General features: G+C 45.6%; 1 protein-coding gene across 1 annotated transcript in view; it reads right to left on the bottom strand.

Moving 5' to 3' along the window:
• Positions 1-23,152, bottom strand: part of LOC149440961 (vomeronasal type-2 receptor 26-like) — a 151,010-nt gene extending 127,858 nt beyond the window's left edge. Inside the window, exons 1-2 of the mRNA XM_089657928.1 lie at positions 22,799-23,152; positions 19,104-19,192 (exon numbers count right to left, since the gene is read on the bottom strand). Of these exons, the coding sequence (XP_089514054.1) occupies positions 19,104-19,192; positions 22,799-23,152 (443 nt within the window). The remainder of the gene's footprint in view (positions 1-19,103; positions 19,193-22,798) is intronic.
• Between the last annotated feature and the right edge of the window lie 1,099 nt (positions 23,153-24,251).

Here is a 24,251-nt window from a genome sequence, read left to right as displayed (position 1 = left end):
GCAGCCACTGCTGGTGGAGCTGCCACTGCTCCTACCACCCCACCCCTCCCCTGCTGCCATGCCAGCGGAACGCGAGCGCACAGGGCCCACAGTGTCTGAGGATGGACGTTGGCGCACAAAGGCAGAGACCAACTGACTACATAGGTGGTTTTTATAGTACGTAATTTTGGCCTCCCTCTCAGCAGGTGTGAAAAAGGCCACCATTTTGGACCGGTAGCGAGGGTCCAACAAGGTGGACAGCCAAAAGTCATCCCTCTGTCTGATGGTTATTATTCGGCTGTCGCTACGCAAGCAACCGAGCATGCTATGGGCCATTTGTGCCAAGGAATGCGAGGGACTCCCTGCCTCCATCTCCACAGCATACTGCCACGGTGCGTCTGGGTCCTCTGTCTCCTCCTCCTCCTCCTCTACCAGATGCTCCTGCTCCTCCACTCCTGTCCGCTGAGTGGAAAAACCACCCATTTCACTCAATAATTCCTGAGCACAAATGTCCTCCTCTACCTCCTCCTCTTCTTCCTGTCCTGCCCCCACAGGGGTCATGTGGCGTTGAGATCTGTGCGCCACGTCTACCGCACCCTGACCAGCCATTGTTAACAGCATTTGTTCCAGGACGTGCAACAGAGGAATGACGTCGTTCATCCCATAGTCCTGCCGACTCACGAATAGCGTGGCCTCCTCAAAGGGCCTGAGCAAGCGGCAGGTGTCACGCATGAGCTGCCAATGGCTGACATCTAAGTTACACAGGGGAGTACCTTTATCCGCTTGTAACATCAGGAAATCGGTGATGGCCTTTCGCTGCTCGTAAAGGCGGTCTAACATGTGTAGGGTTGAATTCCACCTTGTTGCAACGTCGCAGATCAGGCGATGCTGTGGAATTCCGTTCTGCCGCTGCAGCTCAATGAGGGTGTTCTTTGCGGTGTAGGAATGGCTGAAATGCATGCACAGTTTACGTGACATTTTAAGGATGTCTTGCAGTGGGATGGTGGATTTTAGGAACCGCTTGACAACCAGATTGAACACGTGAGCCATGCATGGCGCATGGCACAACCTTCCTTGACGCAGAGCAGACACCATGTTCTTTCCGTTGTCAGTCAACATGGTTCCGATTTTTAGTTTGCGCGGAGACAGCCATCTGTCGATTTCTCTGTTCATTACACTCAGCAGTTCCTCCCCTGTGTGACTACGTTCGCCAAGGCATACCAGGTGCAGCACAGCGTGACACCGTTGCGCCCTGCACATGTGATATGCCGGTCGGGTAATGGGACTTGGCACGGGGGTGGCGGCTGAGGACACGGCGGAAAAAGAGGTGGTAGAGGCGGACATGCTTGCTGGACCAAGGACGTGCAAACGTGGAGGCAAAAGCGTCGTGACCTGTCCAAGTTGCTGGTGCGGCTGTGCCGGCACCACGTTCACCCAGTGGGCCGTAAATGACATGTACTGTCCCTGACCGTAGTTACAGCTCCACACGTCGGCGCTGCCGTGCACTTTGGCAGAGACCGACATGCTCAAAGACTGGCCCACCATCTCTTCTACATGTGAATGCAGGGCTGGCACTGCCTTTTGGGCAAAGAAATGACGGCTTGGCACTCTCCACCGCGGCGCGGCACAAGCCATCATTTCTCGGAAAGGTGCTGAGTCCACCAGTTGGAAAGGGAGGGACTGCAGCACCAGCAACTTGGACAGGAGGACGTTCAGCTTTTGCACCGTCGGGTGCGTGCTCGCAAACTGTTGTCTCTTGGATACGGATTCCAAGAAAGACTGTTGACGGAATCCGAGAAGAGGAGTAGCAGGAGAAGGAGCATCTGAACGAGCGGAAGATGCCAATGAGCGACAACTCCCCTCAGCAGAGGTGTTGGAGCCTTGACTGGCTGATAGAGGGCGATTGACGACGTCGGGTGACGGAGCAAGTAACGGAGCGGGTGATGGAGCGGGGGCTGGGGCAGGCAGAACCGCCGTATGTTTATCACGGTTTTCCCAGGCCACCGAATGGTGACGCTGCATATGCTGACGCAACGCTGTAGTCCCAACATGGGCCCCCTGGCCACGCTTGCATTTCTGGCCACATAGTCGACATACGGCTACGTTTACTTCCTCGGGCGGCTTGAGGAAAAATTGCCACACCACCGAGTAGGAAACTTTGCCCCCGCTACTCTTCACTGGCTGACTGCTACTTCCTCCGTGCGCAACGGCACCACTACTGGCCGTGGTGGTAGGCTGCAGTGGAGCTGGTGCTCTACTCCGTGGACGTTTGGCTCCACTGACACTGATGCGACCCTGCTGCTGTCTCCTGGGCAACCCACCGACTGTTTTGCTCGCTGCCAAGCTGCCACCCTCTTCTCCTGATGATGCGGAAGAAATTGCCTGATGACGACGAGGCTGCCAAGTGCGATCAACCTCCTCATCATCAAGTAGGGTCTCCGCCTCACTACTAGCCCCCTCGGCTGCGTCTGGGTCAGGAGACAGACCTGTCTCTAGACCGGCTACCGAGCCACTCTCCTCGCCAGTACTTGTTCGCTTGGCTGCTGAAAAGGCCGATGTCTCCCCCCGTTCCTGACCGCCCTCTGTTAGCTCTTCCTCACTGTACAGTGGGGCTGAGCCCACAGCATGCGATACTTCGCTTGGTGAGGGAACAGCAAAGGACAGGGGCAGGTAGAGGACACGTGATTTCAGTGGGCTTGGTCCCGGGCCATGCCAACTAACGGTTGTGTCTGACGTACCCACCGACCGTTGGCTGTAGGTGTCAGAGGTGACCTGGGAAGAGGAAGACGACCGAGCCAACCAATCAATGACGGCAGGGTTGTCGGTGGAGACACGACCGCTGGATGACACCGGGAGCACTGGCCTCTGGCTGCGAATACTGCTGCCTCGACCCCTTCCTCTGCTGCCACGTCTGCTCGCTCCTAAAACATTGCCTCCTCTGCCACTCCTCTGCATGTTGTCTGACATACTATTTAATTCAACGATTAGGTGTCCCTGAGTAACAATTCTCTGGCACTCAGTAACAATTCTGTCTGTCCCTGAGTATGAATTCTGTGGCCCTGAGTAACAATTCTGTGTCTGTGCGAGTAACAATTCTGTGTCTGTGCGAGTAACAATTCTGTGTCTGTGCAAGTAACAATTTTGTGTCTGTGCGAGTAACAATTCTCTGGCACTCAGTAACAATTCTGTCTGTCCCTGAGTAACAATTCTCTGGCACTCAGTAACAATTCTGTCTGTCCCTGAGTATGAATTCTGTGGCCCTGAGTAACAATTCTGTGTCTGTGCGAGTAACAATTCTGTGTCTGTGCAAGTAACAATTTTGTGTCTGTGCGAGTAACAATTCTCTGGCACTCAGTAACAATTCTGTCTGTCCCTGAGTAACAATTCTCTGGCACTCAGTAACAATTCTGTCTGTCCCTGAGTATGAATTCTGTGGCCCTGAGTAACAATTCTGTGTCTGTGCGAGTAACAATTCTGTGTCTGTGCAAGTAACAATTTTGTGTCTGTGCGAGTAACAATTCTCTGGCACTCAGTAACAATTCTGTCTGTCCCTGAGTAACAATTCTCTGGCACTCAGTAACAATTCTGTCTGTCCCTGAGTAACAATTCTCTGGCACTCAGTAACAATTCTGTCTATCCCTGAGTATGAATTCTGTGGCCCTGAGTAACAATTCTGTGTCTGTGCGAGTAACAATTCTGTGTCTGTGCAAGTAACAATTTTGTGTCTGTGCGAGTAACAATTCTCTGGCACTCAGTAACAATTCTGTCTGTCCCTGAGTAACAATTCTCTGGCACTCAGTAACAATTCTGTCTGTCCCTGAGTAACAATTCTCTGGCACTCAGTAACAATTCTGTCTGTCCCTGAGTATGAATTCTGTGGCCCTGAGTAACAATTCTGTGTCTGTGCGAGTAACAATTCTGTGTCTGTGCAAGTAACAATTTTGTGTCTGTGCGAGTAACAATTCTCTGGCACTCAGTAACAATTCTGTCTGTCCCTGAGTAACAATTCTCTGGCACTCAGTAACAATTCTGTCTGTCCCTGAGTAACAATTCTCTGGCACTCAGTAACAATTCTGTCTATCCCTGAGTATGAATTCTGTGGCCCTGAGTAACAATTCTGTGTCTGTGCGCGTAACAATTCTGTGTCTGTGCAAGTAACAATTTTGTGTCTGTGCGAGTAACAATTCTCTGGCACTCAGTAACAATTCTGTCTGTCCCTGAGTAACAATTCTCTGGCACTCAGTAACAATTCTGTCTGTCCCTGAGTAACAATTCTCTGGCACTCAGTAACAATTCTGTCTGTCCCTGAGTATGAATTCTGTGGCCCTGAGTAACAATTCTGTGTCTGTGCGAGTAACAATTCTGTGTCTGTGCAAGTAACAATTTTGTGTCTGTGCGAGTAACAATTCTCTGGCACTCAGTAACAATTCTGTCTGTCCCTGAGTAACAATTCTCTGGCACTCAGTAACAATTCTGTCTGTCCCTGAGTAACAATTCTCTGGCACTCAGTAACAATTCTGTCTATCCCTGAGTATGAATTCTGTGGCCCTGAGTAACAATTCTGTGTCTGTGCGAGTAACAATTCTGTGTCTGTGCAAGTAACAATTTTGTGTCTGTGCGAGTAACAATTCTCTGGCACTCAGTAACAATTCTGTCTGTCCCTGAGTAACAATTCTCTGGCACTCAGTAACAATTCTGTCTGTCCCTGAGTAACAATTCTCTGGCACTCAGTAACAATTCTGTCTATCCCTGAGTATGAATTCTGTGGCCCTGAGTAACAATTCTGTGTCTGTGCGAGTAACAATTCTGTGTCTGTGCAAGTAACAATTTTGTGTCTGTGCGAGTAACAATTCTCTGGCACTCAGTAACAATTCTGTCTGTCCCTGAGTAACAATTCTCTGGCACTCAGTAACAATTCTGTCTGTCCCTGAGTAACAATTCTCTGGCACTCAGTAACAATTCTGTCTGTCCCTGAGTAACAATTCTCTGGCACTCAGTAACAATTCTGTCTGTCCCTGAGTATGAATTCTGTGGCCCTGAGTAACAATTCTGTGTCTGTGCGAGTAACAATTCTGTGTCTGTGCAAGTAACAATTTTGTGTCTGTGCGAGTAACAAATCTCTGGCACTCAGTAACAATTCTGTCTGTCCCTGAGTAACAATTCTCTGGCACTCAGTAACAATTCTGTCTGTCCCTGAGTAACAATTCTCTGGCACTCAGTAACAATTCTGTCTGTCCCTGAGTATGAATTCTGTGGCCCTGAGTAACAATTCTGTGTCTGTGCGAGTAACAATTCTGTGTCTGTGCAAGTAACAATTTTGTGTCTGTGCGAGTAACAATTCTCTGGCACTCAGTAACAATTCTGTCTGTCCCTGAGTAACAATTCTCTGGCACTCAGTAACAATTCTGTCTGTCCCTGAGTAACAATTCTCTGGCACTCAGTAACAATTCTGTCTATCCCTGAGTATGAATTCTGTGGCCCTGAGTAACAATTCTGTGTCTGTGCGAGTAACAATTCTGTGTCTGTGCAAGTAACAATTTTGTGTCTGTGCGAGTAACAATTCTCTGGCACTCAGTAACAATTCTGTCTGTCCCTGAGTAACAATTCTCTGGCACTCAGTAACAATTCTGTCTGTCCCTGAGTAACAATTCTCTGGCACTCAGTAACAATTCTGTCTGTCCCTGAGTATGAATTCTGTGGCCCTGAGTAACAATTCTGTGTCTGTGCGAGTAACAATTCTGTGTCTGTGCAAGTAACAATTTTGTGTCTGTGCGAGTAACAATTCTCTGGCACTCAGTAACAATTCTGTCTGTCCCTGAGTAACAATTCTCTGGCACTCAGTAACAATTCTGTCTGTCCCTGAGTAACAATTCTCTGGCACTCAGTAACAATTCTGTCTATCCCTGAGTATGAATTCTGTGGCCCTGAGTAACAATTCTGTGTCTGTGCGAGTAACAATTCTGTGTCTGTGCAAGTAACAATTTTGTGTCTGTGCGAGTAACAAATCTCTGGCACTCAGTAACAATTCTGTCTGTCCCTGAGTAACAATTCTCTGGCACTCAGTAACAATTCTGTCTGTCCCTGAGTAACAATTCTCTGGCACTCAGTAACAATTCTGTCTGTCCCTGAGTATGAATTCTGTGGCCCTGAGTAACAATTCTGTGTCTGTGCGAGTAACAATTCTGTGTCTGTGCAAGTAACAATTTTGTGTCTGTGCGAGTAACAATTCTCTGGCACTCAGTAACAATTCTGTCTGTCCCTGAGTAACAATTCTCTGGCACTCAGTAACAATTCTGTCTGTCCCTGAGTAACAATTCTCTGGCACTCAGTAACAATTCTGTCTGTCCCTGAGTAACAATTCTCTGGCACTCAGTAACAATTCTGTCTGTCCCTGAGTAACAATTCTCTGGCACTCAGTAACAATTCTGTCTGTCCCTGAGTAACAATTCTGTCTGTCCCTGAGAATGAATTCTGTGGCCCTGAGTAAGAATTCTCTGGCACTCAGTAACAATTCTGTCTGTCCCTGAGTAACAATTCTCTGGCACTCAGTAACAATTCTGTCTGTCCCTGAGTAAAAATTCTGTGGCCCTAATAACGTTTCTGTGGCCCTAAGTAACAATTCTCTGGCACTGAGTAACAATTCTGTCTGTCCCTGAGTATGAATTCTGTGGCCCTAACTAGCGTTTCTTTGTCCCTAAATAACGATTCTGTGGCCCTCATTAACAAGTCTGTGTCCCTGAGTAATGGTTCTCTGTCCCTAAGTAACTTCTCTCTGTCCCCAATTCTCGTTTCTGTGGCCCTAACTCTGTCCCTGTCCCTAGTACAGAGCGGTCTGCCTCTGTTCAATGACTGCAGGCAAATGAAGATTTCCAAAATGGCCGCTATATATACCTCGACCATTACACAGTGCTGGCTGGCTGGCTGCTGATTGGCTGATGCGATCACATGTCGTTGAGGAATGCATTATGGGGCAGCGCGCCTTGTCTGCGCGCCTTCCCCGACATCCCCGCTCCGTCGCCGCACATGTCAGCCGCCATTTTCGGAAAAATTTCGATTCGCGCGTCCGAATTAGGCTGTTTTTCGGATTCGGCACGAATCGAAATTTTTCCGATATTCGACTCGAATTCCACTTCGGATACTTCGATTCGCTCATCTCTAATCACCATGTATAATACTTAAGGGGGGATATGATCTCCATGTATAATACATAAGGGGGATATGATCTCCATGTATAATACATAAGGGGGGATATGATCTCCATGTGTAATACATAAGGGGGATGTGATCTCCATGTATAATACATAAGGGGGGATATGATCTCCATGTATAATACATAAGGGAGAAATGATCTCTATGTATAATACATAAGGGGGGATATGATCTCCATGTATAATACATAAGGGGGATATGATCTCCATGTATAATACATAAGGGGGGATATGATCTCCATGTATAATAAATAAGGGGGGATATGCTCACCATGTATGATACATAAGGGGGATATGATCTCCATGTATAATACATAAGGGGGATATGATCTCCATGTATAATACATAAGGGGGGATATGCTCACCATGTATGATACATAAGGGGGATATGTTCTCCATGTATAATACATAAGGGGGATATGATCTCCATGTATAATACATAAGGGGGATATAATCTCCATGTATAATACATAAGGAGGGATATGATCTCCATGTATAATACATAAGGGGGATATGATTTCCATGTATAATACATAAGGGGGGATATGATCTCCATGTATAATACATAAGGGGGGATATGATCTCCATGTATAATACATAAGGGGGGGGTATGATCTCCATGTATAATACATAAGGGGGGATATGATCTCCATGTATAATACATAGGGGGGATATGATCACCATGTATAATACATAAGGGGGGATATGATCACCATGTATAATACATAAGGGGGATATGATCTCCATGTATAATACATAAGGGGGGATATGATCTCCATGTATAATACATAAAGGGGGATATGATCACCATGTATAATACATAAGGGGGGATATGATCACCATGTATAATACATAAGGGGGGATATGATCACCATGTATAATACAGAAGGGGGGGATATGATCACCATGTATAATACATAAGGGGGGATATGATCTCCATGTATAATACATAAGGGGGGATATGATCTCCATGTATGATACATAAGGGGGGATATGATCACCATGTATAATACATAAGGGGGGATATGATCTCCATGTATAAATACATCAGTGGTTCATATAGTGAACTTGGGGTAGAGTTATTCACCCTGAGGCCATCACAGAGGACAAGGAGTCCACAGTGGGAGCCATTGGCTCCTGCTGCTGTCAATCAAATCCTGTGAGGAGGGAGCGGGATGGGGAGGCAAGGCTGAGTCTATGGACACACACATCTGCTGCCATAGCAAGCTCTTATTATGGGAGCAGACACAGCAGAGAAGAAAGCTAAAGCACCAGCTGGGGAACCCAGAATAGGAGGCCTGGGTCTGCTCTGTGCAATATCAGCCCTAACTTGCTGAAAAAAACCTGTCAACCCACACAAAGCAGAACGAGTTCTCAAAGCTGCCAACAGCTATATAAAGGAAGAGGCTGGGAAAGTGATGACATCAGTGCCACAATATGGCCATGGTTATATTTAGGCAATGCTGTAATGCTCCATTCTCCATTCCCGGCCATGTAATTGAATGGGTTGACTGACATCAGAGGTTGGTAAGAACATGGTGGTTGTAAGCAGCCTCTACTTCCTTAGCAACCGTTGATAGGACAGAGCCAGGACAGGGGTGACATCAGTGTCCAAATATGGCCATTTAATCATATTTAGACAACAACGTAACCTTCTTCATCTGATGCCCATTTATTTATATGAACGGATATTAACCCCTCGCCTACAGGGCACTTATACCCCTTTCCTTACATGGCCAATTTTCAGCTTTCAGCGCTGTTGCACTTTGAATGACAATTGCGCAGTCATGCAACATTGTACCCATATAACATTTGTATATTTTTTTTCTCACAAATAGAGCTTTCTTTTGGTGGTATTTACTTGCAGCTGGGTGTTTTATTTTTTGCGCTATAAAGAAAAAAATAGCAAAAAATTTGAAAAAAAAGTTTCTTTGTTTCTATTATAAAATTTTGCAAACAGGTAATTTTTCTCCTTCACTGATGTGCATTGATGAGACTCCACTGATAGGCAGCACTGATGGGCACTTATAGGCAGCACTGATGGGTACTGATAGGCAGCATTGAAGGGAACTGATAGGTGGCTCTGATAGGCAGTACCAGGGACGGACTGACAACTCATGGGGCCCCTGGGCAAAAGGGGATCATGGGGCCCCTGTGTCCTTGCCCACACTCAAACCACACCCAAAAAAGCCTATGAAAGGTACCAGGGGCATCTCATGGGCCCCCCTTCTGACTCCGGGCCCTCGGGCAGTGCCCGAGTTCTCAAATGGTCAGTCCGCCCCTGGGCAGTACTAATGAGGTGGCATGGATTGGTGGCACTGATGATTGGTACTGATAGTTGGCACTGATAGGCAGCACTGCTGGGCACTGACTGGCGACACTGCTGGGCATTGACTGGTGCAACTTCTGGGCACTGACTGGCGGCACTGCTTGCTGCACTGATGGGCACTGGTGGGTGGCACTGGTGGGCACTGATGGGCACAGGTGGGTGGAACTGGTGGGCACAGGTGGGTGGCACAGGTGGGTGGCACTGCTGGGCACAGGTGGATAACACAGGTTGGTGGCACTGATGGACACTGGTGGGTGGCACTGATGGGCACAGGTGGGTGGCACTGATGGACACAGGTGGGCGGCACTGCTGGGCACAGGTGGGCAGAACTGGTGGGTGGCATTGCTGGGCACCGATCATCAGGGCACTGATCATCAGTGCCCTGGTGATCGGTGCCGGTCCCTTTTCTGACAAATGCCTGTTCTCGGCAGCACTTTCCTCATGTTCTGACAACGTGAGGAAAGTGTAGCCGAGAACCGGCAATTGCATTTCTAGGTGATCAGTGTGTCATTGGACACGGCTGATCACGTGGTAAAAGGGAGCTGTGATTGGCCTTTTACCACATCATGTGATCAGCTGTGTCCTTAGGACACAGTGATCACAGAGATTGCCGGGTGCGCCCCTGGAGGGTTGCAGGAGAGTGCGTTCTGGTAGGACGTCATATGACGCCCTCCCAGAACTAGCCGGCCACAGTGCAGCCATCATTCGGCTATCTGCCGTCGGCAACTAGTTAACAGCCATGTAAGTGAAAAAGCTGGGTGACGTCAATGGTTGGTAGGGACGCAGTGGGTGCAAGCATCTGCTGCTTCCTTAGCAACTATTATTAGCTGAAAGCTGTCATGTCCATCCACATGGAATGCCTTAAATGTTCAGACAAACATCTGAACAGCCAGTGTTTGGTCCGAACTGACATTCAGACTGAACACGGAGCTCACCCCTAATCCTGACACTGACCACCAACAAAAGATGGCATTCTTTATAACATTGACCACCAACACAAGGGAGGATTGTTCCTTCACCATCACTTTTGGTGATAACGGTCAAAATGAGAGAAAAGCTCCCTAATGAGGACACCGACACAAATAGCAATATAATCTTAACCATCTAATCATTCTCCACTCTATCCAAGCTGAGAAAAAAAAGTTTAGCATTCAGTTAAATTTTAAATTTCTAGTCCCCTCTGATATGTTTCATTCCTCCATTGTTTCACCGTATTTTGTTTTCCAGCATGTAAAAAAATGTCCCAGCATCTCTACAAAATGTCCTTGATACTACAAGTCCCAGCATCTCTATCCTGTGTCTGTGATACTACAAGTCCCAGCATCTCTATCCTGTGCCTGTGATACTACAAGTCCCAGCATCTCTATCCTGTGTCTGTGATACAAAAAAATCCCATCATCTCTATCCTGTGTCCGTGAAACTACAGGTCCCAGCATCTCTATCCTGTGTCTGTGATACTACAAGTCCCATCATCTCTATCCAGTGTCTGTGATACTACAGGTCCCAGCATCTCTATCCCGTGTCTGTGATACTACAAGTCCCATCATCTCTATCCAGTGTCTGTGATACTACAAGTCCCAGCATCTCTATCCAGTGTCTGTGATACTACAAGTCCCATCATCTCTATCCAGTGTCTGTGATACTACAAGTCCCATCATTCTATCCAGTGTCTGTGATACTACAAGTCCCAGCATCTCTATCCAGTGTCTGTGATACTACAAGTCCCATCATCTCTATCCTGTGTCTGTGATACTACAAATCACATCATCACATTCTAGCATCTTCACGACAACCGTATGCAAATTAGCGGCCCCACTGGACTGGGCTTTTTTCCGTGGGGACGCTAATTTGTATAGCTGTCTTTGTGCTGCGAGAGCGCTGCACAGTGCGTTCCCAGCACGGACACCTGAGTCTAACTAATGCAGGGCATAGATGGGTCGAACATCGGACGATTTTTCGAACAATAAACGAAAAATCGGTCGTTCGTTCGGCCGACGTTACCATCAACGAGTAAAAAAATCGGCCGACTAAATCCTAAAGTTCACCCCATAACGTCTGTCCCTTGCAGGTCACTGCTCATGCGCCGATTTTTTTATCGTTAAAACGATCGGCCGATTTGCCCATCATTGCTGCGAAAATCGGCCGATGGACAAAATCGGGCGTTTTTTTTTCCAACATTGCCGATTAAAAAAATGTGTCAAAATCACGAAAAACGGCCGACAAATTCACCCACTAACGATCCGAAAATCGGCCGATTATTCTTTTGGACTAATTTTCGGCCGATTTTCGACCCATCTATGGCCTGCATAAAAGTCCTGGGTCCGCTTCTAACAATCAGGACCCGGAACTCCTGATTCAAGGTCACCCGATCGCTGTGATAGCCTCTGATTGGCTATCACAGGGATCAATCACTGTGAATCCCGCCCCTGTGATTTCTCTCTCTAAATGGAGGAGAGATATAGATTATCTCTCTCTCTGTCAGGGGCGGACTGACCATTTGGAAACTCGGGATGCCCGAGGGCCCGGGGTCAGTAGGGGGCCCCGTGAGATGCCCCTGGTACCTTTTTCATAGGCTTTTTTGAGTTTGGGCAAGAACACAGGGGCCCCATGATCCCCTATTTCCCGGGGGCCCCATGAGTTGCAGCCCGCCCCTGCTCTCTGTCCTTTCAGAGAGGAAAAAAACAAAAGAGAAAAAGACAGAAAAAGAAAGAAAAAGAAAAGAAATTGAAAAAAGGTTTGACCTAGGTCAGTGCCAGGGTTAACATTTGGGTCAAGGTCAACGTTCATGGTCAAAATTCAGTGTCAAGGGTCAGGAATTTTTTTTTCCTGTCAAGATTTTTTTTTTCAATTCTTTAAATTAGTATCAGTGTCTATTAATGTGCACTATTATTGATGGGCTGTACTACGGCTACAAACAACTAACATACACATATGAGGTATCACTGCAATCGTTGGGGTATTCATTGGTGGTAGGTTATGGTAGTAGCAAGAAACATACAGTTACATTGAAATTGTTATTTTGTTACTATTTTGGGATGGTTTTCCTTTGATAATAAAAATAAATCAGGAGATATTCATTACCATTTGCCACCAAATGAAAGCCCAATTTGTCCTGAAAAAGAAACAAGGTATAATCCACCTGGATACACAAAGTAATTGTGATGAGATGAATGCTTTTACAACACACATGTCAAAGCTGCAAAATTGTGCTTAGGCGTTAAGATTTGTTTTACCCTTAGGGGTTAATATCTATGATATGGTAAGTCCTCACATTTCTATTTAGTGCCAAGCATACTAACAATTGTGATATCCATTAAAAATAAATCAGTGATGTAGCGCTGCTAAATAATAGCTACAAAAAATAAAAGAGTGACATAGCTGAATAAAACCTCCATAATGAGTCCATATATGCAAAATCAATCAATTTGTAATAAAGATTCTTCCATAATTCATGTGTTTTCTTCTTGTGCTGATATCCCCAAACACCATCCAGTGAAACAGTGCTCATGACATATAGTGCCACCTCCGTGCCCACAGAACTCTCACCTCGGAGCACATGGAAATGTACTTTATGATATCAAATAGAAAGAAGGATTCTTCACTTTTTCAATCCACAGCCATGTGATAGAAATCAAACACCTCTGAGCTTTCAATAGATTGTCAAACCAGAGCCAGGGATCGGTCCCTTTAACCCCTCGCCTACAGGACACTGTCACCCCCTTCCTGCCCAGGCCAATTTCCGGCTTTCAGCGCTGTCACACTTTGAATGACAACTGCGCGGTCATGCAACACTGTACCCATATGACATTTTTATCATTTTTTAGATAGAACTTTCTTTTGGTGGTATTTAATCACCTCTGGGGTTTTTATAAACAAACCAAATATAACTGAAAATTTTGAAAAAAAAAGTTTTTTCTTAGTTTTTGTTATAAAATTTTGTAAATAAGTAATTTCTCTCCTTCACTGATGTGCACTAATGAGGCTGCACTGATGGGCACTGATAGGTGGCACTGATGGGCACTGATGAGGAGGCACTGGTAGGTGGCACTGATGGGCATTGACAGGCATCACTGATGAGCACTGAAAGGCAGCACTCATATATGGCACTGATAGGCAGCATTGATCGGTGGCACTGATAGGCATCACTGACTGGCACTGATAGGCGTCACTGACTGGCACTGTTAGGTGGCACTGATAGGCATCACTGACATGCACTGATAGGCAGCCAGGGGCGGACTGACCATTTGGAAACTCGGCCACTACCCGAGGGCCCAGGGTCAGTAGGGGGCCCCATGAGATGCTCCTGGTACCTTTTTCATAGGCTTTTTTGAGTTTGGGCAAGGACACAGGGGCCCCGTGATCCCCTATTGCCCGGGGGCCCCATGAGTTGTCAGTCCGCCCCTGTAGGAATCACTGACTGGCATTGATAGGCGGCACTGATTGGCAGCAATGATAGGTGGAACTGACTGGCATTGATAGGTGGCACTGACTGGTACTGATAGGTGGAACTGACTGGCATTGATAGGTGGCACTGACTGGCACTGTTAGGCGGCACTGACTGGCACTGTTAGGTGGCATTGACAGGCACTGATAGGGGGCACTGACTGGCACTAATGGGTGGCACTGAAAGGCAGCTCAGATGGACACTGATATCTGGCACTGATGTGAACTGGTAGGCACTGATATGTGGCATTGATGTGGCATTGATGGGCACTGGCAGCTGGCATTGATGGACACTGACAGGGGACACTTCTGGGGCTACACTGATCATCAGTGCACACTGATCATCAGTGCCCTGATGATCAGTGTAGATGTCCCCTCTGAGGAATGCCGATTACCGGCTCACCTCCCCTCCCCTCTGTCAGCGTGACAGCTCGTGAGGAGAGAAATGCCGATAACCGGCATTTCCCTATTTATATGTTATCAGCTGTGATTGGACACAGCTGATCACATGACCGAGCCAACGTCTTCGGCTCTTTCCATTGATCGGTGATCCGCTCCCAGAACGAGAGAACTGCTTTGTGCCCGTCATTTCTTTATATGGCTGGCGGGAGGTGGTTAGGGGTGATGGGGGTCATACATTTCTATCCATAAAAGGGAACAAAGGACACTCCCATGGTGCAGTATGTACTAGGATAAAAATGTATTAAGAAACAGTAATACACTCACATGTAGTAAATTATTAAAATGCCATAAAATCATCAAATGCAGGCTTCACTTGTTGTCAGCTGAACTCACTATTTATGGCCCAACATAGTAAAAAAAAATGTTTTTTTGCAATGTAAATGTCAGGGGCAGATTGACAACTCATGGGGCCCCCCAGGCAATAGGAGATCATGGGGCCCCTGTGTCCTTGCCCAAACTCAAAAAAGCCTATGAAAAAGGTATCAGGGGCATCTCATGGGGCCCCCTACTGACCCCGGGCCCTCGGGCACTGCCTGAGTTTCCATATGGTCAGTCCACCCCTGGTAACTGTATGTTTCTTGCTACTACCATAACCCAGCATAGAATAACCCCAAATAAGTCCTCCTGAATCTTTATTACAAATTGATTGATTTTACATATATGGACTCATTATGGACGGTTTATGCAGCTATGTCACTCTTTTATTTTTGTAGCTATTTAGCAGCCCTGCATCACTTATTTATTTTTAATTTGCTTTACTATTGTGGGACACAATTTGATGTTAGCAGCAGCCACTATCATCACAATTTTTATTTTCCTTTCTGCTTGTGTGCGTTTTTTTTTCTCCCTCTCTCTAATTATTGAGGTAGCTCAGGGATTTCACTCCTATATTCCACTAGTATGCTATCCATTGTCTTTGGTGCTATAAGTCCCATCATTTACGTCTGTTTTTTGTTTTACTGCAAGTCCCATTGATACTACCCATTGTCTGTAGCACACATGCTGCAATGTCACCCTTATTACTGCATTCAGTTTCAATGCTTTATAAATAAGTTCAGCAGATTTTTTTTTTCACAATTTCACTATAAATTTATAGAAATTCACTATAAATGCATTAAAAATGTATGTAAACCCGTATGTAGAAAAGCACTCTGAACACGGGGGATTGAGGATTGAACTAGTCCTAAGGCCCCATTCACACCGCCACTGTCTAACCTGCATTTGTAAGTATTTAAATGACATTTCTAAACACATATAAATGGATGTAATGATTCTTCCATGATGCCATTCACAATGAGTGTTTAGTTTAGGTGCGATCAGATTTGTTGAGTTTAGAGAAATCAGACTTCTGTGTGTCTAGGATCTGATTGTACACTCATAACCTGACTAATGAGGGACATCTGAACACTGGAGAAAGTGATCTGGGAGGAATAAAAGGTCTGTATATGTCCTAGATGACTTCTACTGTGTTTAGAAATGGTAAATACAAGAGTGTCAATGTGAAGACCCATTGTGTGTCAGGATCTCTTCATTCTATGACTCAAAGAGGACAATGAAGTCTATTAATCTCAGATGTGAATGTCTCTATGTTATATCCCCCCCCCCCATGCTATCCAGGAATGAAGGTGACTAATATGTCAGATGAAGACTCTATGTGTGTGACAGGGTCTCTTTATTCTATGGTACATTGTACAAAATTCATCCTCAGCCTCATATATTCACCTCTACTAATCTCAGATGTGAATGCCTCTGACTAGCTCTACTAATCTCAGATGTCACTGTCTCTGTGCCATGCCCCCCCCCATGCTATCCAGGGATGAAGGTGACTCAGCGTGTAATATGGCAGATGAGGACTCTACGTGTGTGACAGGGTCTCTTTATTCTGTGATACATTGTACAAAATTCATCCTCAGCCTCGTATATTCACCTCTACTAATCTCAGACGTGAATGTCTCTATGGCATATCCCCCCGTGCTATCCAGAAATGAAGATGTCTAATATGTCAGATGAGGACTCTACGTGTGGGACAGGGTCTCTTTATTCTATGGTACATTGTACAAAATTCATCCTCAGCCTCGTATATTTACTTCTACTAATCTCAGACGTGAATGTCTCTGTGTCATATCCCTACCATTCCATCCAAGAATGAAGATGACTAATATGTCAGATGAAGACTCTATGTGTGTGACAGGGTCTCTTTATTCTATGGTACATTTTACAAAATTCATCCTCAGCCTCGTGTATTCACCTCTACTAATCTCAGATGTGAATGTCTCTGATTATCTCTACTAATCTTAGATGTGAATGTCTCTGTGCCATGCCCCCACCCGTGCTATCCAGGGATGAAGGTGACTCAGCCTGTAATATGTCAGATGAGGACTCTACGTGTGTGACAGGGTCTCTTTATTCTATGATACATTGTACAAAATTCAACCTCAGCCTCATATATTCACCTCTACTAATCTCAGATGTAAATGTCTCTGATTAGCTCTACTAATCTCAGATGTGAATGTCTCTGATTAGCTCTACTAATCTCAGATGTGAATGTCTCTGTGCCATGTCCCGCCATTCCCCGTGCTATCCAGGGATGAAGGTGATTCAGCGTGTAATATGTCAGATGAAGACTCTACGTGTGTGACAGGGTCTCTTTATTCTATGATACATTGTACAATATTCATCCTCAGCTTCGTATATTCACCTCTACTAATCTCAGATGTGAATGTCTCGATGTCATATCCCCCCATGCTATCCAGGAATGAAGATGACTAATATGTCAGATGAGGACTCTATGTGTGTGACAGGGTCTATTTACTCTATGGTACATTGTACAAAATTCATCCTCAAACTGGTGTATTCACCTCTACTAATCTCAGATGTAAATGTCTCTGATTAGCTCTACTAATCTCAGATGTGAATGTCTCTGTGCCATGTCCCGCCATTCCCCATGCTATCCAGGGATGAAGGTGATTCAGCGGGTAATATGTCAGATGAAGACTCTACATGTGTGACAGGGTCTCTTTATTCTATGATACATTGTACAATATTCATCCTCAGCCTGGTGTATTCACTTCTACTAATCTCAGATGTGAATGTCTCGATGTCATATCCCCCCATGCTATCCAGAAATGAAGGTGACTAATATGTCAGATGAAGACTCTAAGTGTGTGACAGGGTCTCTTTATTCTATGGTACATTGTACAATATTCATCCTCAGCCTCGTATATTCACTTCTACTAATCTCAGATGTGAATGTCTCTGTGCCATATCCCTACCATTCCATCCAAGAATGAAGGTCTAATATGTCAGATGAGGACTCTACGTGTGTGACACGGTCTCTTTATTCTATGATACATTGTACAATATTCATCCTCAGCCTCATGTATTCACCTCTACTAACCTCAGATGTGAATGTCTCTGTGCCATGCCCCCCCCCCCCCGTGTTATCCAGGGATGAAGGCGAATCAGCGTGTATTGTGTCAGATGAGGACTCTACGTGTGTGACAGGGTCTCTTTATACTATGATACATTGTACAATATTCATCCTCAGCCTCGTGTATTCACCTCTACTAATCTCAGATGTGAATGTCTCGATGTCATATCCCCCCGTGCTATCCAGAAATGAAGATGACTAATATGTCAGATGAAGACCCTAAGTGTGTGACAGGGTCTCTATATTCTATGGTACATTGTACAAAATTCATCCTCAGCCTCGTATATTCACCTCTACTAATCTCAGATGTGAATGTCTCTGTGCCATGCCCCCACCCGTGCTATCCAGGGATGAAGGTGATTCAGCATGTAATATGTCAGATGAGGACTCTATGTGTGTGACAGGGTCTCTTTATTCTATGATACATTGTACAAAATTCATCCTCAGCCTCGTGTATTCACCTCTACTAATCTCAGATGTGAATGTCTCTATGTCATATCCCTACCATTCCATCCAAGAATGAAGATGACTAATATGTCAGATGAAGACTCTATGGGGTTTATTTACTAAAGCTGAAGAGTCCAAAATCAGACTCCCTTCTGCATAGAAACCAATCAGCTTCCAGGTTTCATTGCCAAAGCTTCATTGAACAAGCTGAAGTTAGAAGCTGATTGCTTTCTATGCAGAAGGGAGTCTGAGTTTGGACTCTCCAGCTTTAGTAAATAAACACCTATGTGTGTGACAGGGTCTCTTTATTCTATGATACATTGTACAAAATTCATCCTCAACCTCTACTAATCTCAGATGTGAATGTCTCTTATTAGCTCTACTAATCTCAGTTGTGAATGTCTCTGTGCCATGCCCCCCCCCCCCGTGCAATCCAAAGATGAAGGTGATTCAGCATGTAATATGTCAGATGAGGACTCTATGTGTGTGACAGGGTCTCTTTATTCTATGGTACATTGTACAAAATTCATTCTCAGCCTCATGTATTCCCCTCTACTAATCTCAGATGTGAATGTCTCTGATTAGCTCTACTGATCTCCGATGTGTAGGTCCCCCTCCCGTGTTATCTGGAGAGGAAGGTGACTCGGTGTGTAATATGTCAGATGAAATGACATGAAGTGATGATCTGTGTGTATCTCTATTCTGTATCTCCCCCTCCCTCCCTCCTACATGAAGGATGAAGATGATTCTACTTACAGGCGCTCTACCGGCAGAGTGTCCGGGGATCTGCGGCTCTGGAAGATACCTGCTAAGTTCTGCTCTCTTTATATAGATAAGTTCTATGTACAGAGAGATGGGGAGATCGACAGGGGAATACGGGGAGCGAAGATGCACCTGACAAGATAGTAACATGGAAGATAATTATTTTCTATTAAAGAGAGAGACAAGAAAAGATCAGTGATGCCAACTTTACTTTATATGGAGTTATTAAAAGATATACTGCAAACCATATTCAGATATTGGTAATGAAACCATTATGGGCCAAATTTTTCAAACTTTTGTGCTCACATTCTAAGTGCCAATGGCCCCTCTTTAGAAAAAAATACAATTTAATTAAATAAATCTATACATGGAACATACTGTATATACATATTCAATGTTGATTTATAGAAAAAGAATTTGAACAGTTTAATTTTCATATCAAAGTATACATTTGGTACTCAACATCACAAATTAAAATTGAAAGACACAAACTAATACATGAATATATGAACGTAAGAAACAAAATTTCCTCTTTTTTATCTGTAAGTCCTGGTTGCCCACCCCATAACCCCTTTGTCTGCTGCACGCCCTGTTTTGTACTCCAGGGTGATCACTCTCCATCCTCGTCATCTTCAACTTCCACATAATCTGTCACTCCATCCTCTGCTCACCCTATCATCCACCATTTCTGCTGACTCCATCTTCTATTCTCTCTTTCCTCCTGTGATAGATATTTTGGGACCACAATAATTTTTAACATTATTGTGAACTTCTGATAGGGGTCTAAGTCTCAATTCCTGCAACTTTTTTACCATCTGTTTCATAACCTCAACACCTCCCCCCCTTCCTTTTTGAAGCTTTCCTGTTTATGGCAGTATGGCCACCTGGCTGAATAAGCACTGGAGTTGTCATTTCTCATTCAAACTTTTTTATTAACCTCCTTGGCAGTATGATTCTTTCCGATTTTTTGTGCTGAAAGCGGTACCATTTTTTTACATGGAAATATGTAGTTTTTTATTATAGGCCTGTAATTTTTAGGAATAACTCACTGAAATCTGTCCGAACAAGAGTCTATTAAACATCCCGGATATGATAAAACTTGAAACACGAAATCATAAATTATAATTTAACAAATAATCCTAAAAAATAATAATATAATAATAATAAATGTAATTCAATAATATAATCAAACCAAAAACACTGAAATTTGAAATACAGAGACAAATTCACACATCGCAGAGCAAAGTCGCAAAATCGTTTTCAGTGTCTGATGACGAATTTCCCCACGAATCATTATCACTCAATTCTGCAAGTGGTTCTGATTTACTATCGCTGTTCTCTAGCCGGTCTAAAACCGCTTTTGACGTAAAGGGACGCTTTTTGGATGCCATGGACTTTTCTAAGTTTCCAGGCAGAAAGAACAGTCAAAATGCAGGCAGGGCACAGGACAAAGCACTAGGCACAAAATGTATGTGAAATGCATTGAAACAGCAATGACAGCAAAAATGACATTTTTGAAAAATTTCAAATTTGCTGCCGGTTCCGGCACCCGTACGCCCCGACGTCACAGGGACCGGAACACAGAAGGCGGATGCCGGCATCAGCCAGAGGAGATTGCCGGGGATGCTGCAGGGGACACATCGCGGGAGCGAAGGACAAGGGAAGTGCTGCAGGGACCCACAGAACAACGCCGCATGGTAAGCCCGAGTGTAGCTCGGGGTTGCCGCTCTTGGTACTCAAATTTTACCCCGAGCTACACTTGGGAACACCGCTAAGGAGGTTAATTTCAGTAACATAAAAAAACAACAGGTATAGGACATCCATTAACATATACGGAGAGGAGGATTACTGCATAAAAAACTTGTTGCGAGGAACCATAGGGTAACATAAAGGGTCATGGTGATACAAGGGAAGATGGGACCATAATGAGCAACTGAGAAGGAGCACTATTCCCAATAACCATTTGGGGGTTCCGTATGAGGCATGAGGAGGGAGATAAAAGTGAGCAGAAAGAAGAAAAAGAAGAAAGAAAAAAGAGAGGGTGGAGGATTAGGGGAGACTGATGGAGAGAGAGGGAGAGAGAGGGAAAGGGCGTGTGACTTCCAGAAGAGAATAGAAAATCTCAGGACCAGTTCAATGCAAGATGCGGTTTTTAGGATTATTACGATGCGGGATTAGAGGACATCAGGGAAGGAGCAGCGAGTCATCGAAGTTTGGTGGGAGGAAACATTCCACCCATGGGGTCCAGGTTGACAGAAACTTAGGGACCGAATCTAAATTGGTATCCTCAATTTTGATGTGGATCATTGCTTGTGAGACCTTGTTTTGAACTGCTAATATACTCAGAGACGGCGACTTCCACGATTTGGCCATGATCTGTTTAGCTGTGGTGGTGATTTGTAGGAGTAGTTTAATAATGGGTGTCACGGCTATAGCGGGTAGCTCTCTAGACCCACAGCTAGGGTTTCCCAGGGTGCAGGGTCTAAGCCCCAGTCTGCTTGTTCACCAGAGCCACTGATGGTGGGGATGGACTTGGAGCAGGCTGGGGCCAGGTCGCGGCCCCCGGTACACCCAGCTGAGGTAGAGAAGACTGCAAGCGGAAGCAGGATACAGGGTGACTATTACGAACCGGATTGGGGAGCCTGAAATGGAGAGAATGCGTCCTCTTACAACTCCCGCTCGGAGTCCCTGAAGGTGGGAGCAAGGGTGCAGAGCCAGGAGTGGCGGGAGTGCCGTGCGGATCTTGTAGCTGCCAGTAGGTAGCTGGGAACTCAGGAGATCCAGACAAAGCCAGGTGTGGGTGCAGGAACGTAGGTGCAGCAGCAGGCAGGTGTGGCGGTAGTCTGGATGCGGAACCGTAAGTGCAGCGGTAGGTAGGCAAGATGCAGGTAAGGTGCGGTTGCAGACAGAATCATATAGCAGAGTCAGGCAGGCCGGGTCGGTAACAAGCGGGCAGATAAGTACAAGTGGAGCAGGCAGGAGAATGGTCATGAATAGCCGGGGTCGGTGCAGGCAGAGTTCTTTCTTAGGTGAGTATACAGAAGAGCAGGTATCAGGATCAGAATCAGGAATTTGAGCACAGGAACGTATTTAGACCAGAAGGCAGTGATTCTTCATTGCAGCAGGTTTAAATAGCCCGCCGCCCATGACATGAGCGCTTATTGTGCATGCGCGAGCTTCCCGCGCTACTGCGCATGCGCAGCTGCACGCTCCCGTGCCTACGCACTCGCTCCGCTGCTACTCTAGGGGATCCGTCGCCGTCGCACCGCTGCACGGTGACGGATCCCTGACAGTGCCCCCTCCCTAAGGAAAGCCTCTGGATGCCCAACTGGGCCATCTTTTCTGGATGCCTGAGTTTAAATGCTTTGATCAATTCTTTGGCATGGATGTTAGCTTCCGGCTCCCAAGAATTATCCTCGGGGCCATACCCTTTCCTTTTAATCAAGTATTGAAGTTGGTTTCTCCTCTTCCTGCAGTTAATAATGGTCTCAATTTTGTATTCCTCTTTGCCGTCGACGATTACTGGTTCAGGTGACCCCGATACCCGGAAAGGGGTTAGAGGGTGCAGTCTTGAGTAGCGATACATGAAATACGGGATGAATCTTCAGGGAATCTGGTAATATGAGTTCATATGCTACATCGTTGATTCTCCTTTTTACGGGAAAAGGCCCCTATGAATTTTGGGCCTAGCTCCTTCAAGGGCCAAGTTAATCTTAGGTTGGTTGTTGACAGCCATACCTCTTGTCCCGGTTCCAGGATCAGTTCTCCTTTCCTCTTTCTATCAAAAAACTTCTTGGTGTCCAGCTGAGCCTTTAGGATTGTTTCCTGTAGAATCTTATTATTTCGCTGTAGGAATTCAGAGATATCCTGGACTGCTGGAATTGCTGATTCTAGTATTGAATTGGAAATAGATGCAGGGTGATATCCACAGTTCGCAAAGAAGGAAGATTGTCTTGTGGCCGAGTGTCTTGAGTTATTGTAAGCAAATTCTGCCAAGGGTAAAAGAGATACCCAGTCATCCTGAGAGAAGGATGTAAAACATTGAATATATTGCTCCAAGGTTTGATTGGTTCTCTCCGTCTGGCCGTTCATCTGGGGGTGATAGAGAGAAGAGAGCGAGAGTCCGACTCTCAATTTTTCACAAAGGGCTCTCCAGAACTTTGAGGTGAACTGCACCCCTCAATCTGAAACAATGTTTCCTGGAACACCATGGAGCCTCACCACTTCTTTAATGAAGACTTCGGCTGTTTCCGCTGCGAATAGTACTCCTTTCAGGGCAATGAAGTGGGCCATCTTGGAGAATCGGTCTACAATAACACAGATGGCAGAATGTCCTTCAGATGGGGGTAGTTCCACGATGAAATCCATTGATATCATCTTCCAGGGATGGTCAGAAACTGGTAGAGGCCTCAATAATCCCCAGGCCTGGCTATGACTGCCCTTACTCTGGAAGCATGTGGGACAGGAGCTCACGTAGACCTTACAATCCTTCTCCCATTCAGGCCACCAAAACAGATGTTGTACTAAGTCCAAGGTCTTGTGGACCCCGAAGTGCCCTGCCAGCGGATGGTCATGACAGAGCTTCATAATTGTCAGTCGGGTGACTTCGGGTGCAAAAATTCGGTCTCCTGACCACAGTAATCCTTCTCTGGAGGACAGGGTTACTCTTGGAGGAGAAGGAGCCCCAGAAGATGCCTGCTGAATATGTGAAAGAAGATCAGGTTGTAAGAGGCAGAAATTACCTGCAGAGGGTACTGTATCTGGGCTAGGAGGATCTTTTGGATCATCAAACATTCTGGACAGGGCATCTGGTTTGACATTTTTGGAGCCTGGCCTGTAGGTGATATGGAAGCTGAATTGAAAGAAGAAAAGCGCCCACCTGGCCTGTCGAGGTTTTAGACGTCTTGCCATCTTTAGGTACTCCAGATTCTTATGATCCGTGTAAATTAGGATGGGATGTGCTGCAGATATCTCCATTCTTCCAAGGCGGATTTGATGGCCAGTAATTCCCGATCCCCTACATCATAATTCCTTTCTGCCGGAGCTAATTTCCTGGAAAAGAAAGCAACAGGGTGAAGCAGAAGTTTTAGACCCTGTCGCTGTGAGAGGATGGCCCCAATAGCACTTTCTGAAGCATCTACTTCTACCACAAAGGGTAGTACTGGGTTCGGATGGCTCAGTATGGGTGCTG

This window comes from Staurois parvus, unplaced genomic scaffold (genome assembly GCF_062004578.1).
Source record: "Staurois parvus isolate SC_StPar_1 unplaced genomic scaffold, SC_StPar_1.0 ptg001043l, whole genome shotgun sequence".
In the NCBI taxonomy this organism is placed as follows: domain Eukaryota; kingdom Metazoa; phylum Chordata; class Amphibia; order Anura; family Ranidae; genus Staurois; species Staurois parvus.
Note: the sequence above shows the minus strand (reverse complement) of the source record. Positions and strands in the feature narration are given on the sequence as shown.